Here is a 25,198-nt window from a genome sequence, read left to right as displayed (position 1 = left end):
TACATATCGGCATACACTAGATGCATTATATATAAATTAATCATAGCGCCTTACTTTGAGTATTGTGCGACGCTGTTAATTGATATGGGAGAAACACAGCTGAATGAGTTGCAAAAAGCGCAAAACCGGGCTATGAGGGTCATATTGCAATGTGATAGATATATCAAAGTAGAGCGTATGCTGCAAGCGCTGCAGTTTATGTTCGTAAGACAGAGGCTATATTATAATATGTATATATTTATTTTTAAAATTTTGAATATGTTACCGGGTCAATTAAAAAATAAATTAACAGTAGTAGGAAATGAGAGTGAAAGACAAACGCGACAAGCTGAGAATATTGTAATGCAATTTCGCAGAACAACGAGTGCACAGAAGAGTATGTTTTATGAAGGAGTGAAAATGTTCAACGCCTTACCAGCTAAAATAAGACGAATTGATGAGTTTGAAGCGTTTAAGCGTTAAAAGAGTTTATTGTAATTAATGTTGTGAAAAGTAAAATAAATTTTAAGTTCACAGCACTGTAAGTCACTATAGGATAATTCTGTTCTGTTATGTTTTCTAATACACACACGCGCGCTTTCTTTCGTGGTAACAGTTACTTTTTATGTTTGTATCAGCTTTATTTTGTCTAACAAAGTCTTGTATAAATAAATACTCTCAAAATTTATAAAAAATTCCCAAATTTTCTGCGCAATTTTGACTTACAATTAGTTTTGAAATTCTTCTAATACTTTCCAGAATATTCCCTATAAATTTAAAAAAAAAATAGAAAATAGGGTTTTCGAGATATTTAATTTTTTCTGCTTTTTTACTATATTTGTTCAAAAATATTATTATAAAAATTTTTAGTAATTTTTTCCCTAAAATATGATCAAAATAGCGCATTTTATATTCAATGAATTTTTTTCTTGGACGTTGTTTAATATAAAAAATTAATTGAAAATTTTGTAATCTATATTTTGCGCAGGCTTTATTTCAAAAACGCTACATTTATTATGGAAACGCTTTTACATCTTTACGAGTAAAGTACTCGTAAAAATCTGCTGAAAAAACGAGCCGCCATCAAAAATAAAAAGGTCGAGGTTTAACCCCTCACGAGTTGGCGTAGAATGCCCCATACAGTTGTATATTTTCGTACTTCTAATATATCTTTTTTTAATTTGATGGAATTAAAAATGCTTCTCTACGATTGCAATACATGCTTCAATAATCCCAGGGAAATTCGATTTGATATGAAAAATGAAAAATAACAGTTTTTCTTATCTCTTTTCATCTCGATATGACATCTCGAATTGCAGACAAGCTGTCAACCTCATAATATGTGCTTTATATAAAACATGCACTTTGTACGAATAAAAATGCACATTTCTTGGAATTAGAGGACACAAAAGAAAGTACTGGTATCCTCTAAACCTAGATTAAAAGTACGTCTAATAAAAATTTGTAATTAGAAATACGATTCGTAATTCGTACGTATATGTGCGTATACGTGCATATGTTTAGGATATGTGTGCTGCTATTTTGTCGAAGTTTGTCATTTGCTAAAGGATTTCCTTAAGTATATAATATTTATATATTAAAAAATATATTTTTAAAAGCTGAAAAATGTTAAATATATATAATAATAATTTCATAGGAGAGGAGAGAAGAAGAATTTGCATTTTATTTATGGATATTCAATTTATGACATCAATGCTATCATAAGAATGATATAACTCATCTTATTTAAAAGAGTATTATATAATATTCAAAAACTGTAAAATAAAGCTCTATCTATTTTTAATTTTTGTTATACTGAATTATACTTAAATGATATCATAAATCAAATAAGAATTTTATTAAAAAAAATTTCTTATAATCAAAACTATTATTAATGACAGTAACTAAAATGAATAAGGTAAACATGAATGTATAATATGTAATTAAACAATTAAAAGAACTCTAAAAAATTTCGTTATCTTTTTTCTAAGATAAAAAGACATGATAATGATGACAGTCATTATTATAATATTGAGTGATGTTCTTATACAAGCAGGACTAAAATTTCAAATAATATGATTACTATCAACTTCTAAATTAAATAAGATATTATGAAACGCGGTATTATGAAATGCGATACAGTAAAATATCACACCTATATGTATGATCTAAATTCGTTATGTACCTTTGTGTTGTGCGCGTGAGCGTGTGCGTGTGTGTGTGCGCGCGCGCGCGAAGAAAAAAAAATAAAAATCTGTATAAAAATCGGAAAATGCTAATTATAACAAATAAAAAATTTTATGTAAATTATATTATCTAAATAGAAACGATTTTTGTAATACATAAAATTATCACAATTTATTCATAAAATAAAGTAGATAAATAATTAGCTATCAATGTATTTTATAGTGGATAAAACCATATTGTGATAAATAAAAACATGTTGTCTTTATATATTTTTACTTGCATCAGCTTTGCAATTACAGATTCATGTCATATCAGTTCTCTCTTTAATTCATTTCGCAATTGATTAATGAGCAATATATCAGCAATGCAAATCATAAATAAAATCTTTAGTGTTTTTTATACATATATTAAATATAATGTTTTTGTAAAGTGATCACTTTTAATATTTTGACATTATCATCGAACTTTCAATATAATTTTGTAAAATTGCTGAAATTATAAATGCAATAGCTAATAATATAGCGTCACAATATTATTTTGTGCATGAAAAGCAATTGGCAATTATTGTGATTATGTTCACGATATATTGACTACCAAGTAACTTACTCGAAATTTTGCAAAGATTTGATTTACACTAAAATATTTAATAAATATTTTATAAAAATAAACTTGGCAAACTTGATTTCGATGTAACTAGCAATTTTATTTAATTCTTTCACGACGTTTCGACCATTTGTTGTGGTCCTTATCAAGTGAAAATTCTATAACATAATATTACACAATAGTTTTTACCAATGTTGAAACATACAAGAACCCATTTAAATGTTAAGTTAATAATATAAATATAAATTTTATAAACATACCCATCAATTAAACTAAGATTAACACAACATCACATCGGTCTTATTTAAAATTAATAGTTAAAGGTTAAAAGAGGAACACGTCCCATCGCTATGATGTTTCGTCAACGACTAAATTTGAAACGCACCACTAAACAATCTTTATTATTTTGTCGTAAATATTTGTCAAATTCTCAGTGTATTTCTGTAGGTTAACCGTATTATCATGCTTCTTTATGAAGAACATTTCAGCAATCTCTCTCTTTCTTACATGTTTCTCATTATGTAAAATGGTCGGTGATTTCCAATCAAAGTCATGTCCAAAATCACATCTGTGTACCAAAATCACATAGGTGACACGTTTGCATTGCCGATTTATTGCTCAAATGAGAACAACCAATTAAATTATACCGTTGAAGTTATAAAGAATTTCGAATCGAATTGTCGTTATGTTCCTGAGGATGCTTTGAAAACAACTAGAATATCCATTGCCAATTCACTACAAAAATTTCTATCTAAAAGTAAACATATTAATTATTGTGACAAATTTATTCAGAATGCTTTTAATATTTCTAATAAATATTTGCAGAATAATAAAGATTTGATTGTTACCAAAGCTGATAAAGGACAAGTGACAGTGGTTATGAATAAAAATGACTACGTGACTAATATGGAATTATTGTTAAATGATTCGATGACATACAAAAAATTAAATAAAAATCCGATTACGCGTCTGACGAATAAACTTCATACGTTAGTAAAGTCATGGCATAATAATGAGATCATTGATGATCAAATATATAAATTTCTGAATTGCACGAATGGTAATTTGCCACGGTGTTATGGGCTCCCAAAGATCTATAAGAGCGGGTATCCATTGAGAATCATTGTGTCATCGTTGGGCAGTCCCTTTTATAATATGGCCGGTTACATTCATGATATATTAGTTAAGTCTGTTAAGAAACCGGATTCAAATGTTAAAGATGGTTGGACGTTTGTGAATATTATTAAAAATACAAGGATTAATGACGATGACGTAATGATTTCCTTGGATGTTTGTTCGTTGTTTACGAATATTCCAAAAAATTTAGTTTTTTCTGCAATTGAAAGTCGTTGGAGTGACATAAGTCCAAGAACTAAATTTAATTTGCAACAGTTTCTATACGCTATTGATGTAATACTTACTTCAACTAGTTTTCAATTTAATGAGCAGTACTATGAACAGATTTATGGAAGCCCTATGGGATCCCCTCTATCACCGTTATTAGCTGACTTAGTAATGAATGACTTAGAAACAAATTGTTTAAATTCTTTAAGTTTTAAAGTTCAGACTTTGTTTAGAATTATTATTCCATGTTATTATATTTCACGAATTTGCACGATGTTTGGACATGTATCTGTTGCGATGCGCTCCTCGAGACATGAAGATTAGCAAGTGACCTGTGCGAATTTATTTCAGGCCGCACAGGTATGCCTTCGTTGTCGATCCGAAAAAGCCCGATACATCCCGGAATCCCGCGATTGATATTTTGACCGTTCATGTTCATGTGATTGACCGTTTCTTCGTTCACGTGATTAGACCAAAACAAAGTGAGACAATGATGCGTATATATATATATACAGGGTGTCCGGTAACTAACGGACCAATGATTAAGGGCGGATTCTCTGGCCAATTTGGAGACGATTTTTCCTTAGCAAAAATGTTGAGAAGTCAATAATTTTTGAATTATAAGCGATTGAAAAAAATGGATTTTTTGAAAACTAAACGTTTTGGAGTTAAAAGTCTAACATAATTACATTCTTCAGTTAATTTCAGGTAGAGTTTATTATAATAAAATTTTAATTTGAGGCTGAGTTATAAAGATACATAATGACAAATATTGGAAAGTTGTAAAAAATGATGACCTTTTTCGACATTTTCGCTGAGGAAAAATCGTTCCCAAATTGACCAAAGAATCCATTTGTAATCGTTGGTCCGTTAGTTACCAGACACCCTGTATAAAAGAAAACCGTGTCTCTTGTCTCGATTAGCACATCCCAACAGATACATGTCCAAACATCGTGCAAATTCGTGAAATATAATAACATGGAATAATAATTCTAAACACCGGCCGCCTTGGAAGACGTCGTCTTACAATAATAATAAATAAACTCAGGGTCACATACATGCGGCAGGCATACAATATGATTGATACGCTTCGTCAAATAACAGTGAATATGTATATTAAATAATATGCTTTGTAACGCAAAGAAAATAAATAATATATAATGAGTAAAGTGTAGTATAAATGATAAGAGTCGTCCTCAATTCAAATATCAACTCGGCTTCGCCTCGTGCGTCAAACTTCCGCACTCTCGGCCGATTTACGATTCCCCGCACTTGTTACCTAATATACTATTAAATATTTTAATAAACTTGATTAATAGCAGTTAAGAGAAACATTTAAACTATATTTTTAAATCTAATATTAAAACCTAAACTAATATTTTTAAAACATTTTATTAATATTTTAAAAAATCAATGTTATTAAATAATATTTAAAATATTTATAAAACATCATAACGATTAAAATATTTATATAAAATCAATATTTTTAAATGTTATAATATATAATTTTATTATTTATTTTATAATATATATTATAGAATTTTATTATATATAACACACACACACACACACACACACACACACACACACACACGTATATTGTAACGCTTACATATACAAAATAATTTACAACTTATTCAAAATCCTAAATATTTATTATATTTCAAATATAATTAAAAATTATGTCAAATATATGATATTAAAAAATAAAGTTATTTTGACAAGTATATAGTTGTTGCCAAAATTGGATTATTAAATATCTGTTGTGGGATTTTTTATATACTTATTCCACATAGTAATTAAAGCTTTATTACGCATTTTTAATAGAATACTCTCGGTAATAATTATTTATGTTGTAAATTGCACACAATTATATTTTTTTATAAATTATTATTTTGAAAAATACAATATCTTCAAAAAATATATATTTATTTAATTCTAGCAAAGTTATTTCAAATATAACACACAAGCAATTTAGTTGTAAATATTTACATACGTTTAGCAACAAAGAAAGAGAAATATTTGAAATCTTTTAAATAGATAAACAAAAAATATTTATAATTAACGTTTAAAAAATTAGAAAAACTTAACATTTTTTAATTATAAAATTTAATAAAAAAGTATTATATAATGAAGTATTAATAAAAATAACATTAATACAATATTATTATGCTTGATTTTAATTTAGCATAAAAATAACATAATTGTATAAAGTTAAATGCATGTATCAGCGTCATAAAAATTAAAGAAACTCATCTACAATTGTAAATAAATAATGGTAATAAATAATTAGTAAATTATAATGAAGTGCGAAATAGTATTGTGAATTGCACAATCAGTATTCATCAAAGTTTAAACATTTCGGAAAAATTGTTAAAAGAATGCTGATACTAAAGAATATGCAATATTTGATTTGATTGTTATTTTATGCAACACCAACATGTAACATAACAACACAAAAATGTAAGAAAATGATGTGTAGGTGGCACAAGAGTGTTGATGATAAAAATGGTATTAATCGATGATTTAGGCTCCAAAATACGTCTATTTATTTTAAAATCACCTGATTTCAATAATGCTAACAAAAAAAAAACAAATTATTTATCTTATAAAAATTTATTAAAATGTATGTATATGTGTCAAAATATGTACAAAGAGAATTAAGCACTTATTGATAAATTGAATTACGCAAAATAAAAGAATGTATTAATCTATAATAAATGTCTTAACGCAATACGTACCGCGTCTCTCGAGAGAACACAAACACGGTTTCCTTTCTAATGATTTGAGAAAACTAAACTTTATTTGCTTAATTACACAATAGTAATGTCTACTTAATTTTTTGATTAGTCGTACTTTGCTCACGAAGAAACGTATTTATCATCAATGATATTGCGACGTAAATGCTCACTGGCGCACTGTGTGGTGTCCAATCGAATACTGACAGTATCCTGTTATTTGCAATATTATTTGAAGATTAATCTCACCGACATTGTGTAAATTGTGATATCACAAAGTTATGACAAATAGAAACGTATCCTCTATTTTTATTTGCGTGCGAGATAAGATAGATTAAATATTGTATAGAATATGCATCCAACAAAAGATAATTAATGTAGTATGATAAAATAAAAGTTCTTTCTTTCTGTAAAATACAAATCGTATATTGTATTCCGAATAACATGATACTTTTCCGTCATTTTACGATTTTAATTAAATTTTATTTGCCATAAATTTTCTTTATCAAAAGAATTATTTATTATTTATTTTAATTAGACAATATAATCTTTTAAATATGTGATGAATAATTATTTCCTCTTTCTATAAATGCAGTAAAAATATTCTTATACAAAAAATGTGCACCAACGATAACTATAAATTATGATAATTATAATTTTTTATGATAAATATAATTGTAATACTATTTTCTTATCTCAATATTTAACAGTAACTCGATTGCATATCATTACTTTTTCATAATTATGTAATCTCTCTAAACAGATTACATAATTATAATAAATTAGCTTCTAATTTCAAATAGATAAGAAATGTGTATGTATATTTAAAGATATGTAGATTTATTAATATAGATTATATATTTTTCACATTTTAAAATGTGAATCAAGATTAAATATTATTAATATTTTACTTGATAATAATTGATATTTATGCTTTACGTAAAAGAACGTATTTCAGATGTCTTCCATGATCGCGTTGGCACAAATTTTTCTTAAATTATCTGATTTTTATTTTAATTTTTTTTGTAATTGCTACATATTAATATTCTTTTTAGCTATATCTTAATAGCCATTTAATTAGTTTCTAATACGTAACATTGCAATCGTAATAAAAGTAAAAAAAAATTTATTACTAAGCAACTACTATACATGTTTACTATTATATATGCTAGCTACTATAATTACTAAATTAAACACATCTCGTAACAATACTATAATAATACAAAGTTGAAAAATAACTAGAAAAATAATAATCATTAAGAAATATATAGGTACATAATTCACATAGCTTATTTTCTAATCGAGTAGAAAAAATATATATTTATTTACAAAAAATGTTTATTTATAAGTATAAAAACAATATTTTTTATACAAAAGAAGTTAAGTAAAGTGTAAAGTTAAAAAAAAAATTTATAAAGTATATTAACTTATTATTTGTACCTCAGTTTTATTACCGTATTATTTATTGTATATGTATCATTATGTGTATACAGGGTAAATTTGAAATAAATTCGGACCGTACAGGATGTTGTAGAGAATGAAAATGCAAACAAATAATATAAGTAACGTTTTTGCCTGAGATCAATAATAATTATGAAAATTAGTAATTAGTTTTTTAACACTTAGCAACTAAGTACTATCAGCTGATGCGTACATAAACAAGTCGTTTGGTTGTAAAAATTACACTGCTGCTAGTGTTAATTTAAACTATTTAAAACCCAGATAACAATTTTTGCGTGCAAAATTTGTGCATTTTACGCATATAAACTGTGTACGAAATTTGCCTGAGTTTTGCATGTGGGATATGTTTAGTCGTACATATTGCACGCAAATGGTTAGCTTATGTATTATTTGATACACCAGCAAATTACGTGCAAATGGATATCAAATTGCCAAAAAAATGCCAGTGATGTGATCGAGACAGCAATATGCTTGTTGCATATGCTTATGTATCTTGCTTATAATAAGATCTACTTATAATAAGATGAAATCGCGCGCAAAGTGTGCTAGCATTTGCTATCATTATGACGCGACGCATTAGGATAAGATTTCACTTGCGCAGTATGAGCCGCTTTTGTATGCAATGACTAGGTATTTGCGCGCAAAATGTTTTCTAGGAAGTTTCTTCCTTAACATGAAAAATTAAGATACACACAGACGTTTGTTTTCGCAAAATAGAGGTTTAAAAGTAAGACACTTTTTAATTTTTATATCAATAACTATTCGTCAAATGGAAAAAGTTACTGCCAAGTGTCGAAAAACTAATTACTAATTTTCACGATTATTATTGATCCTAGGTAAAAACGTTACTTGTATTATTTGCTTACATTTTCATTTTCTACAACATCTAGTACGGTTCGAACCAATTTCAAATTCACCCTATATAATTCTTTAAGGCAATTATTTGCAATAGAGCGTATTCAATGATGACTTTCACTTTCATGTTAATAACTTTAAGCCCACGCTACGCGCGAAAGAACATCGAAATTTATTGTTGGACCTAATCTAACATTTGCACAATTTTTAAAAAAAGCCATTGTAATCATTTGCGAAAAATTTGTAAAATTTTGATACCAAGAAAATCTGTCTACTAATAAATTAATAGTTCGTGGTATACTTATATACTTATATGTATATATGTATAGATACATATGTTAGACAACTGAGAATTTATTGTTATATTTATTTTGTTTTATTTCACATTTGTAGATCAATCTCGAGAACTTACTGATACACTTATAAAAATTAGTGTAATCTCTTTAAGTTGACTCAATGAACTGTCAGCAATATAAATAAAAAAGTTATTTTTCATACACGATTAGCACTTGCATCACGTATCATTATCATTACGCACATAGAATGTTGTTCTGCATAATAAAAAGGAGCAAACTCGTTCCCAATGTAGCTCGTTCTTTACATAACTGATGTTTTTATTGCACGTAATATATACAGGGTGTTGAAACTAAAAAGATTAAAACTATTTTCAAAAATATAAGTTTGAAAAAAATATTTAAAATAAAAATTGTAGAATTAAAAATACATATCTATTTATTAATCTTATGATAAGTTTAGATAAAGTTTAATTTAATGAAACATAATTAAAAATGAGTTTTGATTTTGAGAATATTTTTCACAAATATATACAGAAATTAATTAATCTCTCAACTGAAAAATACATATATTTATATATTATTATAAAAGAGTTTTTAATATACACACGCATGAAAGTTTACTTATTTATAATATACATATAATAAAATTAAATCTACATGCCTATGTGTGAGTATACATACATATACATAAAACATATACATATACATATATGTATGTAGTTCATTACATTCAATTTCATACAAATAGCAATAATCATCCAATAGCAAATTATTTAAAATTATAAATATTTTATTCGAATATTTAATATATATTTCTTTTTGAGAGACCAAGTTTTTATAACAAATATATTTCTGCACGTTATCGATACTAATACAAATGTTCGTTATCTTAATATAATGCTATCAATATTGATTAGCGTTTCATGCAAACTTGAAATATTTAATTTAAAAATGAGATAAAATAAAAATAAAAATATTGTTTAATTTTATTTTGCGCAAGAAAACTTATTATTGATAGGAACGTACTATTAAACAGTATTTTATGTTGATTCGTATCGATATAATAATGGACTTAACTTGAACACAATAATGAATAAATACATATGTACAAGGTGGGCCAAAAGTACCGGAACCCTTGAATATTTCGAAAACTAAGCAGTGTAGAAAAAAATGTTTTGAATGAAACTTGTAGGGTTCAAAATAAGACATTTATTGGTAACCTTGAGAGCTTTCCAAAACACTATAATAAAATTATTTTCATTAAGTACTTTCTGAGTTATGAGGCTTGAACGTTATAGTACCGTCGGCATTAGCATTATCCAAAATGTACATACCACATGGAGGTTGCCTGGTCGGATTCAAATTGCCTGATTGTACGTTCAACAATTTATTTAGAAATACCATTGTCTTGATCACAAAAGATTTCATTCAATTATGGAAAGATGCAAACATCTAAATTAGTAGAACGGCTAGAAAGTACATAAATCAGAAATTAGTTTTACGAATTCACGAGAATTTAACTTCATCTAATCTAGCAGTTACTTTTATTTTTAACATCTTTTTTGTAATTGACGAATCGAGGGTCTTTATCGTTTTTGACAGAAAATCGAAAAATAATTACAGTTCGAATACAAAAGAAATGCAAATTGTGATACTACAATTTAAACAAAACACGACTGTTGCGTAAAATATAAATTTATTGAAATCAACGATGATTGTATATAAGTAGCATTTTTTACATTACAGCGATAGATTTAAAAAATACTGATGATTAATAAAATAGATTTTTACAATATAATGACAAATGCAAAAAATAATAAATTTTTGTAAAACTTTAAAAGTTAAGAAAACCACTTTTTTAAAAAATGCTACAATTGAATTAATACAATTATGTTTTCACAATAATATATATTTTGAAAGAAATATTGATTAAATGCATTATCATTCAATTGCTAAAAATTTTAAATTTATTTTTAAAACAAAGTACATCAAAGTATTTTTGGTAGTATTAAACAAAATGCTTTAAATAAAACATTTTTTAAAAATAAATATCATAATTTATAAAATAAGCAAAAAATAACTAATTACAGAAAATCCATTTCATAAAATGTAATTATAATTTCCTTCTTTGAGATTATTGCATTACTAATAAATAGTAAAACAGCGTGACATAATTAGGTATATTTAACATATTTAAAAATTATATTTATATATATATATATATATTACAGTAATTGTTACAATGTTTTATTACATTATAATTAATACACACACAAATATTTATCAAATATTCAAAATATAAAATCTTTTAGACTATTTTTTACACATTAATAAATTATTTTTTTCATTAATACAAAAAAACTAAATAATATATTGTTACATAATTAAGTTAAATACATATTGATAAAATTAGATATAACATAATTTATACATATAAGCAATCAGCCTTAATAAGATAACAGGAAGGTTATCAATCATTATAAATTTTCTTTCCTTTTTTGCTCATCCTTATATATGTCTCCCTCTTTTAACAATTGTTACGTACTCTTTAACATAATAATCCTAAATATAACTCTCTGTTACATAAAACCCATAATAGGTTTTTGAATTGTTTTAATCATTTAATTTTTTTCCTGAATCTCTTTCTCTTTTTCTTAGTATTTATTAATTTTTAAATATTAAACATTTCTAATTATATGTTTATAAATTCTGCATTACTAATCAGAGAAACGATAAAAATTATGCAATTGTAATAATTATTAATACAATTATTATTATTATTATTGGTATTATTATTATATTATTATAATTATTAATTTTATAATTAATATTAACAATAAAAAACTTCCGGATAGAATTACGAACACTATAAGTTTGGGTCAAAATTTCGCTATGTCGTTACAGCACTCGAATAATAAAGATCGACTTACAATTAGATATACGTTGGACTTACAAGGAAAGGGTCGGAAGTGTCCCCCTCCGATTTTAATGAGCTTTGAATATGTTGTAGTCTAGATCAAAATAGAAGACACGTATTTTTTTATAAGTGCTAATTTGGCCGTTAAGAGGGTGAAACACCTTCTTGAAAAAAATCGATTTTTTCATTTCTCAGCAAATACCGTCGAAGCGATAAGAGATATAAAGAAAAGTTTCAAATAAAAATTTTATGGTTTTTAATGTACTTCAAAATCATGTAATCAGATTTGTCGAAAATGTCATATTTTTCGAAATCTCCCCCCCTCCCTTTCAATGTTTAAAAATTTTTAAATTTGTCTCATAACAAAACTTATAGCTCATTTAACGACAAATTCAATCATATATAATAAAGTTGTATTCCGAAGTCGCATTTTTCAGAAATAAATTAAAAATATCCCTATACACTACTATACGCCCGCTTTATCCGCCTCATGACGCTCGTTATTCACAGCGACAGTTATTTTTCTTCGCAAACTCACAGAGGCAACCATAAATTAGCAATAAATAATTTATGAGAATATATTTTTGTAAATTATAGAAATTATATTTATAAATATAATTTATAATTATATAATATATATAATTATAATATATATATTATGTGACAATAAATATACATATAATTTATATGGAAAAGAAATGTTTTTAATGCATGAAAAATAAAACTAGTCGGACAAGGAAAATTATTGATCAGATGTCGAGATTAATAGATCCAATTCTATGAATAAACTTGAATTTTAAGAAAAATAGTCGTTTTTTATAATAAAGTAAACAAATTTTAAATGATAAAGAACGTTTTTATGCAAATATACATTTTTTTGTTAAAAGTTTTATAAATAAAACATATTTATATGTTACTATATTTTAATTTATACATTTTTGCAGATAACATCCTTGCTCATATACAACATACATTACATACTTGAAAGAAATAGAGTATTTTACTAATCAAAATATTCTGTTTTATAATATTTAATTTCTTAAAGTATAAAGAAAATGTAATACACATTGTCTTACATTATTAAGTCATTATACAGGGTTTGTCCGGAAAGTAATGCGTCGCATTTTTTTAAAAAAGAATTTATTGATCGCATAGGTAAAACAACTTAAAATTGTTCGAAGTATGACCCTTCTGCGTCAATACATTTTTGCCAACGCGATTTCCATGCGTCATAAGATTTCTGGAACTCCTTGACTGGGATGCTGTTCAGGGAGGCCGTCGAAGTAGCTTGTACGTTGTCAACCGACTCGAGCTGTTGTCCTTTGAGCTCCCTTTTCAGCCGAGGAAATAAAAAAAAGTCCGCCGGGGCCAAGTCGGGACTGTAGGGCGGCTGCGGCACCGTTGCCACACCGATCCGGGTCAGGTAGGCCGTAACTCCTCGCACTGCGGGAGAGTTGGATGCCGGGTATACCCTGGCGTCAGAGGGGGCACGCCCACCTCTGCCGACCGGAGAAAGGAGCCGAATGCCGGGTACCCCCAGGCAGCGGAGGGGTCAAACCCACCTCCGTCGGCCGGACACAGGAGACAGAATGCCGGGCACTCCCAGACAGCGAAGGGGTTAAACCCACCTCCGTCGGTCGCAGAAAAGAAAACCGAACGCCGGGTACTCCCAGGCAGCGAAGGGGTTACAACTACCTTCGTCGGTCGCAGAAAGGAAAGTCGAACGCCGGGAACTCCCAGGCTCTGAAGAGGGTACTCCCGTCTTCATCGACTGTCGGGAATCAGGTTTAGGAAGCCTCGGGGACACCCAGAGGCCTGGTGCTAGGATCGGATTGCAGGACAGGACTGGTGCCGGCTCTTCGGATGAGCCGGCTTATATACCAGTGCGGTTCCCCCCACGCGCTTCTTCTCGCGTAGCGGGCATCCCCTCGGAGGGGATGAATCACGCGACCGGCGGATGGTCGGCTCGGCGCGTCGGGCAGATGTCCGGCCCGGCGTAATCAGTGACGACCATTAAGGGGTCGTCACAACTGTTACATAATTTTTACAAAATAATTTAATATAAAAAATAGAATTGTTAAATGGAGCTCATTATGTTCAACGACTTTAAACCGTTTTCTAAAATCTATGATTTTTGAAATATCAGTGCATTTTGTTACTTTTTTTCATTTTATATACATATTTTTGTGAATAAAATAAGATAAAATCAGTTGTTTAGAAAAATATTTTTTTTATTTAACAAATAAGAAAAGTATATATTTAAAAAAAAATGAAAACATTTCTTTATTTTACTTGTTTTTTAAATTTCTTAAAAACGTTTACATTTTATGTCTAATTGAGGTTTACTGCAAATGAAATATAAAATACTAAAGTTCAGTTGCACAAAATATTAACCTGCAATCGTTTTCTTTGCATTCTTGAATAAAAGAGATTAAACATTACTTCCATGGCAAATATCAATTCCACTAAAATCTTCATTGTTTGGATGTAGTCTTCTCGATATATAAGACGTATACATTTAATCACTATATATTTTTGAATTATCATTATTAATATATAAATAAACCATAGAATATTGTAAGAAAAAGTTTTAAATTTGCCAGCTTTAGAGTCTATCAACCAAATAGTAATAAACAACCCGCACATGTGTAACGCATATAATATTCTATCATATTTTATGTTGCTATTTGCACACTATTTATATTTTAAAAATTTGAAAAATTTTGGAACAAAACGCTATAAATTATGCACCATACAGGATATAGCAAAAATAAGACGATGTTAATTGAGTAAAATTTATACAATTTTTTAGTTACACATACTATTAATTGAATACTATTTTTTAATTCACACATTTACACAAATATAAATTGTTGTTAAATAGAAAATTTCACAAAAAAATACAATATATGATTCAGAAAGTATTTTGACAACAAACAAGTATTCGTTTGTTGTGTGTTATATCATCTATATATATAAGTATATATTCTATATATATATATATCTATTCTATATATATAAGTACCGTCCGTCTGTTTGTATGTACACGAACTACTTCCGCATTTTTGGACCGATTTTCGTGAAACTGGTACCAAAATGTTGCAAATTTTTCGGGGGTAGTTGCTGTGGGGTTTTTTAAAATTATTTAATTTTTATTTTCTAAAGAAAGCAGCAAAAATGCATGCAACTCAAGTCAGCATAATGTAAGTAGAGAGAGAGAGAGAGAGAGAGAGAGACGCACACTCTCTCTCTCTCCCTTTCTCTTCCTCTCTCCCTCTCTCTCTCTCTCCTTTCTCTCCCTCTCTCTCTCACTCTCACACTTTACTTTTTTAGATAAATATCTATAAATTAAATATTAGATATTTGATACATAGTATATATAGACATATATTATTTTTAATAAATAGATATATAGATACATATATACTTATATATAAATAGATATTACATATAATTTGAATATAAAAATTATTATAAAAAAAAACATTTTTATACATCAAATTTTATTTTTTTTTTATTTTTCTTGTTCTTCTTGTCATCACTAATATCTTTTCGTTTCTTATATTCTTTTTTCACTTTTTCCCTTAATTCTTCTTTTATCTTCCTGATTTTCAAAATCAATAAATTCTTTTTTTTTAACCTCCTGATTTTCAAATTCAATTAATGCATTTAATAAAACGTCATCGAGCCCATCTTCAAGTACTAAAATTTTTTAATAAAAAAATATATTAAGTTATATATAGATGTGATAATAATAATTTAAATAAAATATATTAGGTTATACAGGGTTTGTCCGGAAAGTAATGCGTCGCATTTTTTTAAAAAAGAATTTATTGATCGCATAGGTAAAACAACTTAAAATTGTTCGAAGTATGACCCTTCTGCGTCAATACATTTTTGCCAACGCGATTTCCATGCGTCATAAGATTTCTGGAACCCCTTGACTGGGATGCTGTTCAGGGAGGCCGTCGAAGTAGCTTGTACGTTGTCAACCGACTCGAGCTGTTGTCCTTTGAGCTCCTTTTTCAGCCGAGGAAATAAAAAAAAGTCCGCCGGAAATTGGGATTATCTGCACAGAGTTGCTTGAGTTCTTCACAAACTTCCACTCGGTGTTGCTTTTGCGCATCGGTCAACACTCTGGGCACAAGTTTTGCGCAAATCTTCCGCATGACCAAGTCTTCCGATACAATCTCGTGAACAATCGTTTTCGGCAAGTTCAATAATTCCGACATTAAGCGAACATTCATTCGACGGTCTGAATTCAATAATTGGCGCACACGAGTCACATTGTCGTCCGTTCGCGATGTTGACGGGCGTCCTGCGCGGGCCTCGTCGGCGACCTCCTTCCGACCTTCTCTAAACATCTTGTGCCATCTGTTTGACTGCGATTTGGAAAGGCAATCGTCCCCGAAAACTTTCTTGAGCATTTCAAAAGTTTCCAGCGGCGTCTTGTCCAGCTTCACGCAAAACTTTATCGCATAGCGTTGCTCTATCGTTCTCTCCATCACAAGTTCGACGCGACCACTAAGCAGAGGTTCACAGAATAAGCCGTCCTAACCCTCCAAGCGCATGGAAACAATTGAGCGACCTACCGTTGGAAAGCTAAGGGTACCCCCCTTCCTCCCCAACCGGTCCCATCGCTCTGCGATGTATAGACGCGTCACAAAAAAATGCGACGCATTACTTTCCGGACAAACCATGTATATATGTATGGTATATGGAAATATTACATAAAATACCGTACATAATTATTGCATACAAGAATAAAAAATATTCATGGTTGATATCGGTTACAAAGATGATGATCATGAAAGAAATGATTTATACAAAGGGAGTTTTTACACCATGCGCAAGAAATTACAGCAATTTCACCGCAAATATCACATGTTGGTTTTAAATTAGTTTTGAAACAAAAATCTACTGGTGTATCAGATTCTTCTGGTTTCTTTTCTAAATAACCACTTTTATACCATGCATATTTGAATAAATTTTTAAACCTTGGTGATGAAAATTGATTATGTGTTAATGATTGTAATTTTAAAATATTGTTTCTTGAATGAAGCTTGACGTCAAGATCTAAAAGCATGATGGTATCTGAAAAATGTCTAACAAAATTTTTCCATAAACGAAAACCGAATACATCTAAAGGTTGTATTTTTCCCGTTGCTCCAGCTGGTATAGTTAACAAATTAATATTGTCTATAAAATCTGTTTTGTTTCTTTGAATTATATCAGGACAATGACCAGTCCAAGAATCTAATAATAACACTGATTTTGGTCCAACATTTGGAAAAAACACTTCTTTTATCCAGATCTCAAAATGATGCGATGTTAATTTTCCAGATTTTGATGCCATGACAAAGATATTATTATCTTTAAACATTGTTTCTTTTACTATTGAACCAAATGTTCCAGTAAGTTCTTTTAAAACAATAAACAAAAGCGATAATAATCTACCATTAGCTGAAACAATAGGTTGTATAGTACGAGGGTCACTATTTATATTTCGGGAATAGGAACAAAAACAAATAGTTAAGCTGCGAATATATTTTTATTGTTTTTCGAAGTACTCGCCACGATGATCGATACACTTTTGCATGCGCTTAAACCAATTTTCAAATCATTTATTCCATTCCGAATGAGGTATCTCCAAAAAATGATTTTTGAACGCTTCAATAGCTTCTTCGAGCGATGAAAATCGTTGACCACGCAGTTTATTCTTCACGGATGGGAACAAAAAGAAATCATTGGGTGCCAAATCAGGGCTGTACGGCAGATGACCCATCAATTCGATGTTTTGAGTGCTCAAATAGTCTCTTGTTTGAACCGATGTGTGAGAGCTCGCATTGTCATGATGAAGAACAATCCGACGTCTCTTGTTTGTTTTCCTTATTTTACCGAAGATTTCTGGCAAACAGATGGTTGTGTACCACTCAGAATTTACTGTTCTACGATCCTCTAGAGGCACTGTTGCAATATGACCAGTTTTTCCGAAGGAAACAGGCCACCATTTTCTTTGAAGTGCTTCGTGCGCAAACAACTTTTGTTGGATTTGGTTCATCTTGGAACACCCATACAGTCGACTGCTGCTTACTTTCGGGCTCATACGAATATATCCATGATTCGTCACCTGTCACGATTTTATAAACGTCTTTTGAAGCACCGCGATTGTATTTCTTAAGCATTTCTTTGCACCAATCGACACGAGCCTTTTTTTGAGCGATTGTCAAATTATGTGGGATCCAACGCGAACATAACTTTCGCACAGCTAAGTGTTCATGTAAAATCGCATATATGCTGGTGGAACTAATGCTTAGGGATGCCTCAATCTCACAATAGGTTACATGACGACCTTGCTTAATCATTTCGTGCACAGCATCGATGTTTTCTGGCACTACAGTCGATTTTGAACGACCTTCACGAAACTCGTCGGACAGCGAACTACGACCACGATTGAATTCACTATACCAGCGATACACAGTGGTTTTTGATGGAGCTTCATCGCCAAAAGTCAAATTAAGTTGATTGACGCACTCTTGTTGTGATAATCCACGTCGAAAGTCGTAAAAAATCATCGCACGAAAATGTTCACGATTTAGTTCCATTTTTTGCCGAGACGAAACTTTCAACTAAATATAAAATAAACAAATAGTGTCCGTATGACAAAATGTTCTGAGTACGTATATCGTCAAAAATGTCAAACTTTACGATGGAACCGTCAGATGGACTCACATGACATCAGTGTTGCCAATTCCCGAAATATAAATAGTGACCCTCGTATAACTATGTGTAGTTGCTGATATGGATTGTACTATGCGCTCTACTTTTTTAATACCAATAGGTGATAGTGAACGAATGAAATTCTAATTGAAATCCACTTTGGTCCGAATTATATACATTTTCAATTCCATATTGTATAATAAAAGATTTAACATTTTCGATAAATGACTTACTTCGTGCTTCTAAATCTTTGTCTGACGCTAAATGTTTTTTTGTTATAAATTTTGTAATTTTTCTAGATACGATATTATGTGCAAGCTTAAACCTTTTTACCCATGATAATGATGCTGTAAATCCAAGTAGATTTACTTCCTTCTGTGCGCGAATAGCCCATCGAGCAATATCAATGTCATGAATAATTATTCCCTTTTCAATACCTTCATGGAATTTATTTAACGTATATGTTGAAATTTCTTTCAGTTTATCAAATCTGCTGCCACCTTGATTTACTTGCTGCTCCCATCTTCTTAATTGACGTAATGACGTGACTTTCCGAAATCTATTTCTTATAGTTGCAAGAGTTCTTGACTTTTTTGTTCCACTTCTCCAAAACTCTACTGCATTTCTTTTATATTCTATTGGTACAGAATCCAACACATTTAATTTCTTTTACAAAATATGTGTCACCTTCTCTTTCTTCATCAATTACAGGTTCTACTTCAGGTATATCAAATTCGTTTTGAAAATCTAATAATGATTCTTCATAAACTTCAAACGCTTCTTCATACATTGATCGAAGTGTATTTTCCATCATGTCTTTTGTTTCATTTTCATCTGTTGTAACAGGACTTTCTGGGAATTCCCCAGTCATATACAGTGCAGTGTATAGCAGTACTGCTACATTTCTTGGATTAAACATTATCAAAAAAAATTATTAACATTATGTATATTTGTTTTATAAATATTAGCAAAAAAATACTTATTAGCAACAAAAATATTTTATTATTTAATGCGTATTAATAATTTGTTATGTTTTCCGAGTTTCATGAAAAATAGAACACTGTTTTATCACATAATTTATAGTAACTTAAATAAAGTAATAAAATATTAATTATAATTTAAATACATTAAAACAAAACAGATAAACCGCAATTTTGAATAAAGTGTAAGTAGAAGCAAAAAACTATAAAAGTTTTAAAAATCGAAAAAGTACATACATACTGTATTGTTGTGTGCGTGGGGCACAATTGTTTTTTCAGGATAACGGCTAGTCTTGTTAATTAACTCGAGCACTTGTTAATTATTTGATAACTGATTTGTGACTGTCCGCCGCTTCTAGGCGGTGATTTTTAACGCCTCCGGTTCTGAACGATTATCGGAGGGGGATCACGCGGTGGCATGACGCGGTGGAATAAAATCATCATTTATTTCTAAAGTGGCGTGATCAAAATGCAAGCGAAGGAAGTCCAAAGACTTCCTTCCTCGCATTTTATTGCAATTCAGCGCTATTTCGAGAGTGATTTCTTTCTCTATTTGATGACTTGGCCGTGTGATACTGGTTGTATCAGCACTTCGGGCAACTGACCTTCTTATCCCGACGCATTTTTTCGCTCGCTTTATAAGTTATAATCCTTTTAATTATTTTATTATATATATAAATATATTTACTATCGCGCTCGCGTATATTCGATAGACGCTTTAATAGTAATATGTGTTCCACTGCACGCAGTTGTTAATAAAATAATATATTGCACCAACTCATTTCGCGAATGCGACATCTGTTTATTTATAGAATTGAATCTATTAACCTCGGCATCTGATCAATAATTTTCCTTGTCCGACTAGTTTTATTTTTCATGCATTAAAAACATTTCTTTTCCATATAAATTATATGTATATTTATTGTCACATAATATATATATTATAATTATATATATTATATAATTATAAATTATAGTTATAAATATAATTTCTATAATTTACAAAAATATATTCTCATAAATTATTTATTGCTAATTTATGGTTGCCTCTGTGAGTTTGCGAAGAAAAATAACTGTCGCTGTGAATAACGAGCGTCATGAGGCGGATAAAGCGGGCGTATAGTAGTGTATAGGGATATTTTTAATTTATTTCTGAAAAATGCGACTTCGGAATACAACTTTATTATATATGATTGAATTTGTCGTTAAATGAGCTATAAGTTTTGTTATGAGACAAATTTAAAAATTTTTAAACATTGAAAGGGAGGGGGGGGGGATTTCGAAAAATATGACATTTTCGACAAATCTGATTACATGATTTTGAAGTACATTAAAAACCATAAAATTTTTATTTGAAACTTTTCTTTATATCTCTTATCGCTTCGACGGTATTTGCTGAGAAATGAAAAAATCGATTTTTTTCAAGAAGGTGTTTCACCCCCTTAACGGCCAAATTAGCACTTATAAAAAAATACGTGTCTTCTATTTTGATCTAGACTACAACATATTCAAAGCTCATTAAAATCGGAGGGGGACACTTTCGACCCTTTCTTGTTAGATATACGTTGGATGTTATAAAGAATTTTGAAGCTAATGTCCTAAAAATACCTAGTGCAGACAGATCTAATGTTAGAAATTTTATCACTAATTCTCTTAATAAATTTCTTTGCGATAAAAAATATTATATAAAACATTAATTACATAGATAGATTTTTGTCTGACGGGTTTTCAATGTGCGAAAGATTTTTTAAAACACATAATGATATTTTATTTACGTGGGCAGATAAGGGACAAATAACCGTGGTTTTGGATAAAACGGATTATTTACAAAAAATGAATGATTTACTTAATGATCCTTACACATATAAGAAACTTAAAAAAGATCCTATAAAACCTCTAATTAATAAGTTAAATTGGTTAAATCATGGTGCTCTAATGATCTTATCGATGAGAGAACTTATAAACATTTAAATTGTACAAACGGTAACTTACTATGTTGTTATAAACTCCCTAAGATTCATAAGTTTTCCGTTGCGTATTATTGTTTTTTCACTCGATAGCCCGTTTTATAATTTAGTAAATTTTATACATAATATTATAAAATGCTCCAGAAAGAAGTCAGACTCACACATCAAGGATGGTTGGTCATTTTCCATAAACATTCAGGACAGGTTGATTAAGGATTCGGAAATAATGATCTCTTTAGATGTCACTTCGCTCTTTACCAACATCCCCAAGGAGTTATGAAGGGCATTGAGAAGCGATGGGATGACATACCGAAAAATACAAAATTAAATTTAGCACAATTTTTACATGTCATTGAAACCATCCTTGATTCACTAGTTTCGGTTCGAAGGACAGTGTTATAAGCAAATTTATGGGGCTCACCGCTGTCCCCAATTTTAGAGAATATTGGAATTATGGACGATTTTGAATCATATTGTCTGAGTTCATTAGATTTTTCAGTCCCCGTGTATAGATTGCCACCGTCTCCCCGTCCTCTCTCGTCGAGAGTGAGAGAGAGAGAGACTAACGTGCAACTTCGTCGTGCCGCTCTCGCGTTCCCTTGATCGCTATTCGAAATAAAAAATTAGGCGCCAGGTACGGTCAGGCCGCACCACTCATTAATGTCACAATGAGTAATTAGCGCGCACAACGCCTTGGAAGCTCGGTATCGACATGGGGTAGAGGGGCGGGGTTCTTTACGTTAGGAGAGTCGGAATCGTAGTCTCGGAGAGAGAGAGAGAGGAAATATCAATATAATCACTCATCAGATATATGATAAAATGACAAGAGTATATTTCACGTCAGTGGTGCGCAGAAAACAATGTGTTAGTACCTATTGTACTAACTATCGAGCTCGAAGGAGATCGCTGGTTTTCTTATTATCAATATCGCTACGCTCCTTCTCTCATTATCAGCTCGGGATCGTGAACACAATACTCTAATCCATCGATAACAATTTTCAATGTTCTTAATAGAAAACTCGATATAACATTACAACGAATTCACGATTTTACAGCGACTGTCGACTCGTTTCAGTGCCCTTCAAAGAGGCAAAGAAGACGAAGAGATACACAATTAATTAGTTACGCGGATATCGACGCGAGTCCCGTGCGTATCACTCTAGGTATTCGGTAACTCTATACAATAAAAAATACAACGAGTTCATACACTCGGTATCGCGAGAACTCGCTAATGACACACGGGTCCCGGCCGATTCCGCGCTTACCGTGAGATCGAGGAGGTGGCCTTACAATATTTCGATGTCGCCGCAGGATGTAAGTCACTGGTCCGTGACGCGTTCGAGACACCAGCTCGTCGAACAGTGATTCCGATTTGGGTCGGCGGAACGTCGGTGGTTACGCCGGGAGAAAGAGAAGTGCGCGTCACTCTGGCTTAGTTGCCACGCTTCGCGGCGGCATTGCCTATAATTGATCCTCAAATCGATTTCCCCTTTCCGTGGCTGGTCGCGCATTTCCTGCCGCCACTTTTAAATTCTCGCCTTCGCTCGCGAGGTCGCAGCTCCGTTCTCGGCTGCTCCGTTTGCACCTCGTACGGCCGCCGGATGATGTTCGTTACGGCCTTGACCTGCCGGGGTGATCAGTCCCGGACGATCTCCAGGTCCTCTCGACATGCGACAGCGGGCCTCTCAGGGATAGTCATCCTCGTGGAGGGATGCAGGCGCCTTTCCTTCCCTTATTCGGATTGCTGGTGATTGACTCCCCGAGGCTGTAAAAATCGTTTTGGCAGTATCCTATTCTTATGCGACTCGGTACCGTGTATAATTTTATTCTTTCGATTACTCACCGGGCCGGGCGCTCAACCTCCGTTCCTCCCGCATCATGGTCTTCCCTTCTTAATTCTTCGGGGTCCTCTTTTTTTTAAAACAATCTAATCCTCCTGGCCCACCACCTCAACTTTCGTTACCGAGTAGGGGCGAGCCGGCGAAGAGTTCGCCGCTCGCCCGCAAAATACACGAAATTTTTGGAGCGCTCTCCAACTCTTCCCGGCCGGGCGCGTCCACCCTTGTGACGGGCACAAAAAGCCAAGTCACAAGATATGTAGATGACATATTTGCCATAATACCTATTAAAAAAACAGATGTGGTTTTGTCTACATTCAATAATTATCATGAGCGTTTGAAAATTCACTTGTGACATAGAATGTAATTCATCACTAATTTTCTTAAATGTTACTTTGTGTCGGGATGATAACAAACTAATAACAAATTGGTATAGAAAACCTACGTGGTCAGGCAGATACATTAATTTTCATTCTAGTCGCCCTTTTAAATAAAAAATTAACACAATTTATAATTTAGTGGACCACGCAATTATTATCCGATAGGCGGTTTCATGAAGAAAACATATAGATAATTAAAAATATTTTACGAAATAATTGCTTCCCCATCGACATAATCAATCGTTTTATATATTGTATAAAAGAATTAATTTCTTAAAATATAACAAAAGTTCTATTAGTAATGATGAAAATTTATGTACATCACAGATAAAAACACCTTATATTTCGATACCATATGTGAACAATTTTAGCAATAGTATTTCACATTCTTTACGGAAATTTGATATGAATGTTGTTTATAGTTTACCGAAAAAACTGGATAACATTATAAAGGTGGGCAAAGATGTTTTATCTAACGACAATGCAACAAATGTTGTCTATAAGATTGATTGTAAGAATTGCTCCGCTACTTATATAGGAAAAATAAAAAGACATCGTAGTACACGGGTAAAGGAGCATTGTAATAATATAAAATTGCATTATAGTTCACATTCAGTTATAAGCAAACACCGATTTGAATTTGAACATGACTTTGATTGGAAAAAATTTAACATTTTACATACGGAAAAACACTAGAAGAGAGAGTTAGCGAAATGTTTTATATTAAAAAACTTAATAACAACATAAATTCACAGAAGGATACGGAGAATCTTAACGAGGTTTATAGCAAAATAATTAAGGTCGTGTAAATATTCTTTTTTAAAAACATTTAGAATCTGAGGATCCATCGACGGGTTATGATGTTTAATGTTTCGCTTTGTGCTATTGATTGACTTATATAATTTCAAGAAATGTTACTGACTAAATTTATAT

The 25,198-nt window shown here is 30.7% G+C and overlaps 2 protein-coding genes and 1 pseudogene across 8 annotated transcripts in view; all 3 read right to left on the bottom strand.

Annotated features, from left to right (window-relative positions):
• The window catches only part of LOC114931319 (uncharacterized), a 53,329-nt gene extending 29,159 nt beyond the window's left edge, over nucleotides 1–24,170 (bottom strand). Inside the window, exons 1-2 of one of the 6 annotated variants that reach the window (XM_085488172.1) lie at nucleotides 23,338–24,170; nucleotides 10,798–10,932 (exon numbers count right to left, since the gene is read on the bottom strand). In XM_085488172.1, the coding sequence (XP_085344298.1) occupies nucleotides 10,798–10,802 (5 nt within the window). In that variant the 5' untranslated portion in view covers nucleotides 10,803–10,932; nucleotides 23,338–24,170. Of the gene's footprint in view, nucleotides 1–4,190; nucleotides 4,445–6,854; nucleotides 7,082–10,797; nucleotides 10,933–23,312 lie in introns of those variants that run through there. The other 5 variants (XM_085488176.1, XM_085488175.1, XM_085488174.1 and 2 more) reach the window with 5 other exon arrangements.
• On the bottom strand, nucleotides 13,269–18,441 carry LOC146720627 (uncharacterized). The gene is made up of 2 exons (XM_085488197.1): nucleotides 18,050–18,441; nucleotides 13,269–17,929 (listed from the first exon to the last, which is right to left on the bottom strand). Exons 1-2 carry the CDS (start codon nucleotides 18,439–18,441, stop codon nucleotides 17,155–17,157), a joined length of 1,167 nt encoding a protein of 388 aa, XP_085344323.1. The 3' UTR covers nucleotides 13,269–17,154.
• Nucleotides 17,913–21,060, bottom strand: LOC146720626 (uncharacterized; annotated as a pseudogene). The gene is made up of 2 exons (XR_014925998.1): nucleotides 20,318–21,060; nucleotides 17,913–20,005 (listed from the first exon to the last, which is right to left on the bottom strand). The product of XR_014925998.1 is annotated as an uncharacterized LOC146720626 (transcript).
• Nucleotides 24,171–25,198: the final 1,028 nt, after the last annotated feature.

This window comes from Nylanderia fulva, unplaced genomic scaffold (assembly GCF_048542155.1).
Source record: "Nylanderia fulva isolate GAGA-0341 unplaced genomic scaffold, ASM4854215v1 Scaffold65, whole genome shotgun sequence".
NCBI classification, from domain to species: domain Eukaryota; kingdom Metazoa; phylum Arthropoda; class Insecta; order Hymenoptera; family Formicidae; genus Nylanderia; species Nylanderia fulva.
This window is presented reverse-complemented; position numbering and strand designations above follow the sequence as displayed.

Bases quoted from the DNA above. Each gene is read 5' to 3' on its own strand.
- LOC146720627 (XM_085488197.1), bottom strand. From the start codon at position 18,441: ATGAACCAAATCCAACAAAAGTTGTTTGCGCACGAAGCACTTCAAAGA. The intron at 17,930-18,049 runs GTTCAAAAATCA...AAAACAATAAAA, and splicing joins CTCGAAGAAGCTATTGAAGC to ATATATTCGCAGCTTAACTA.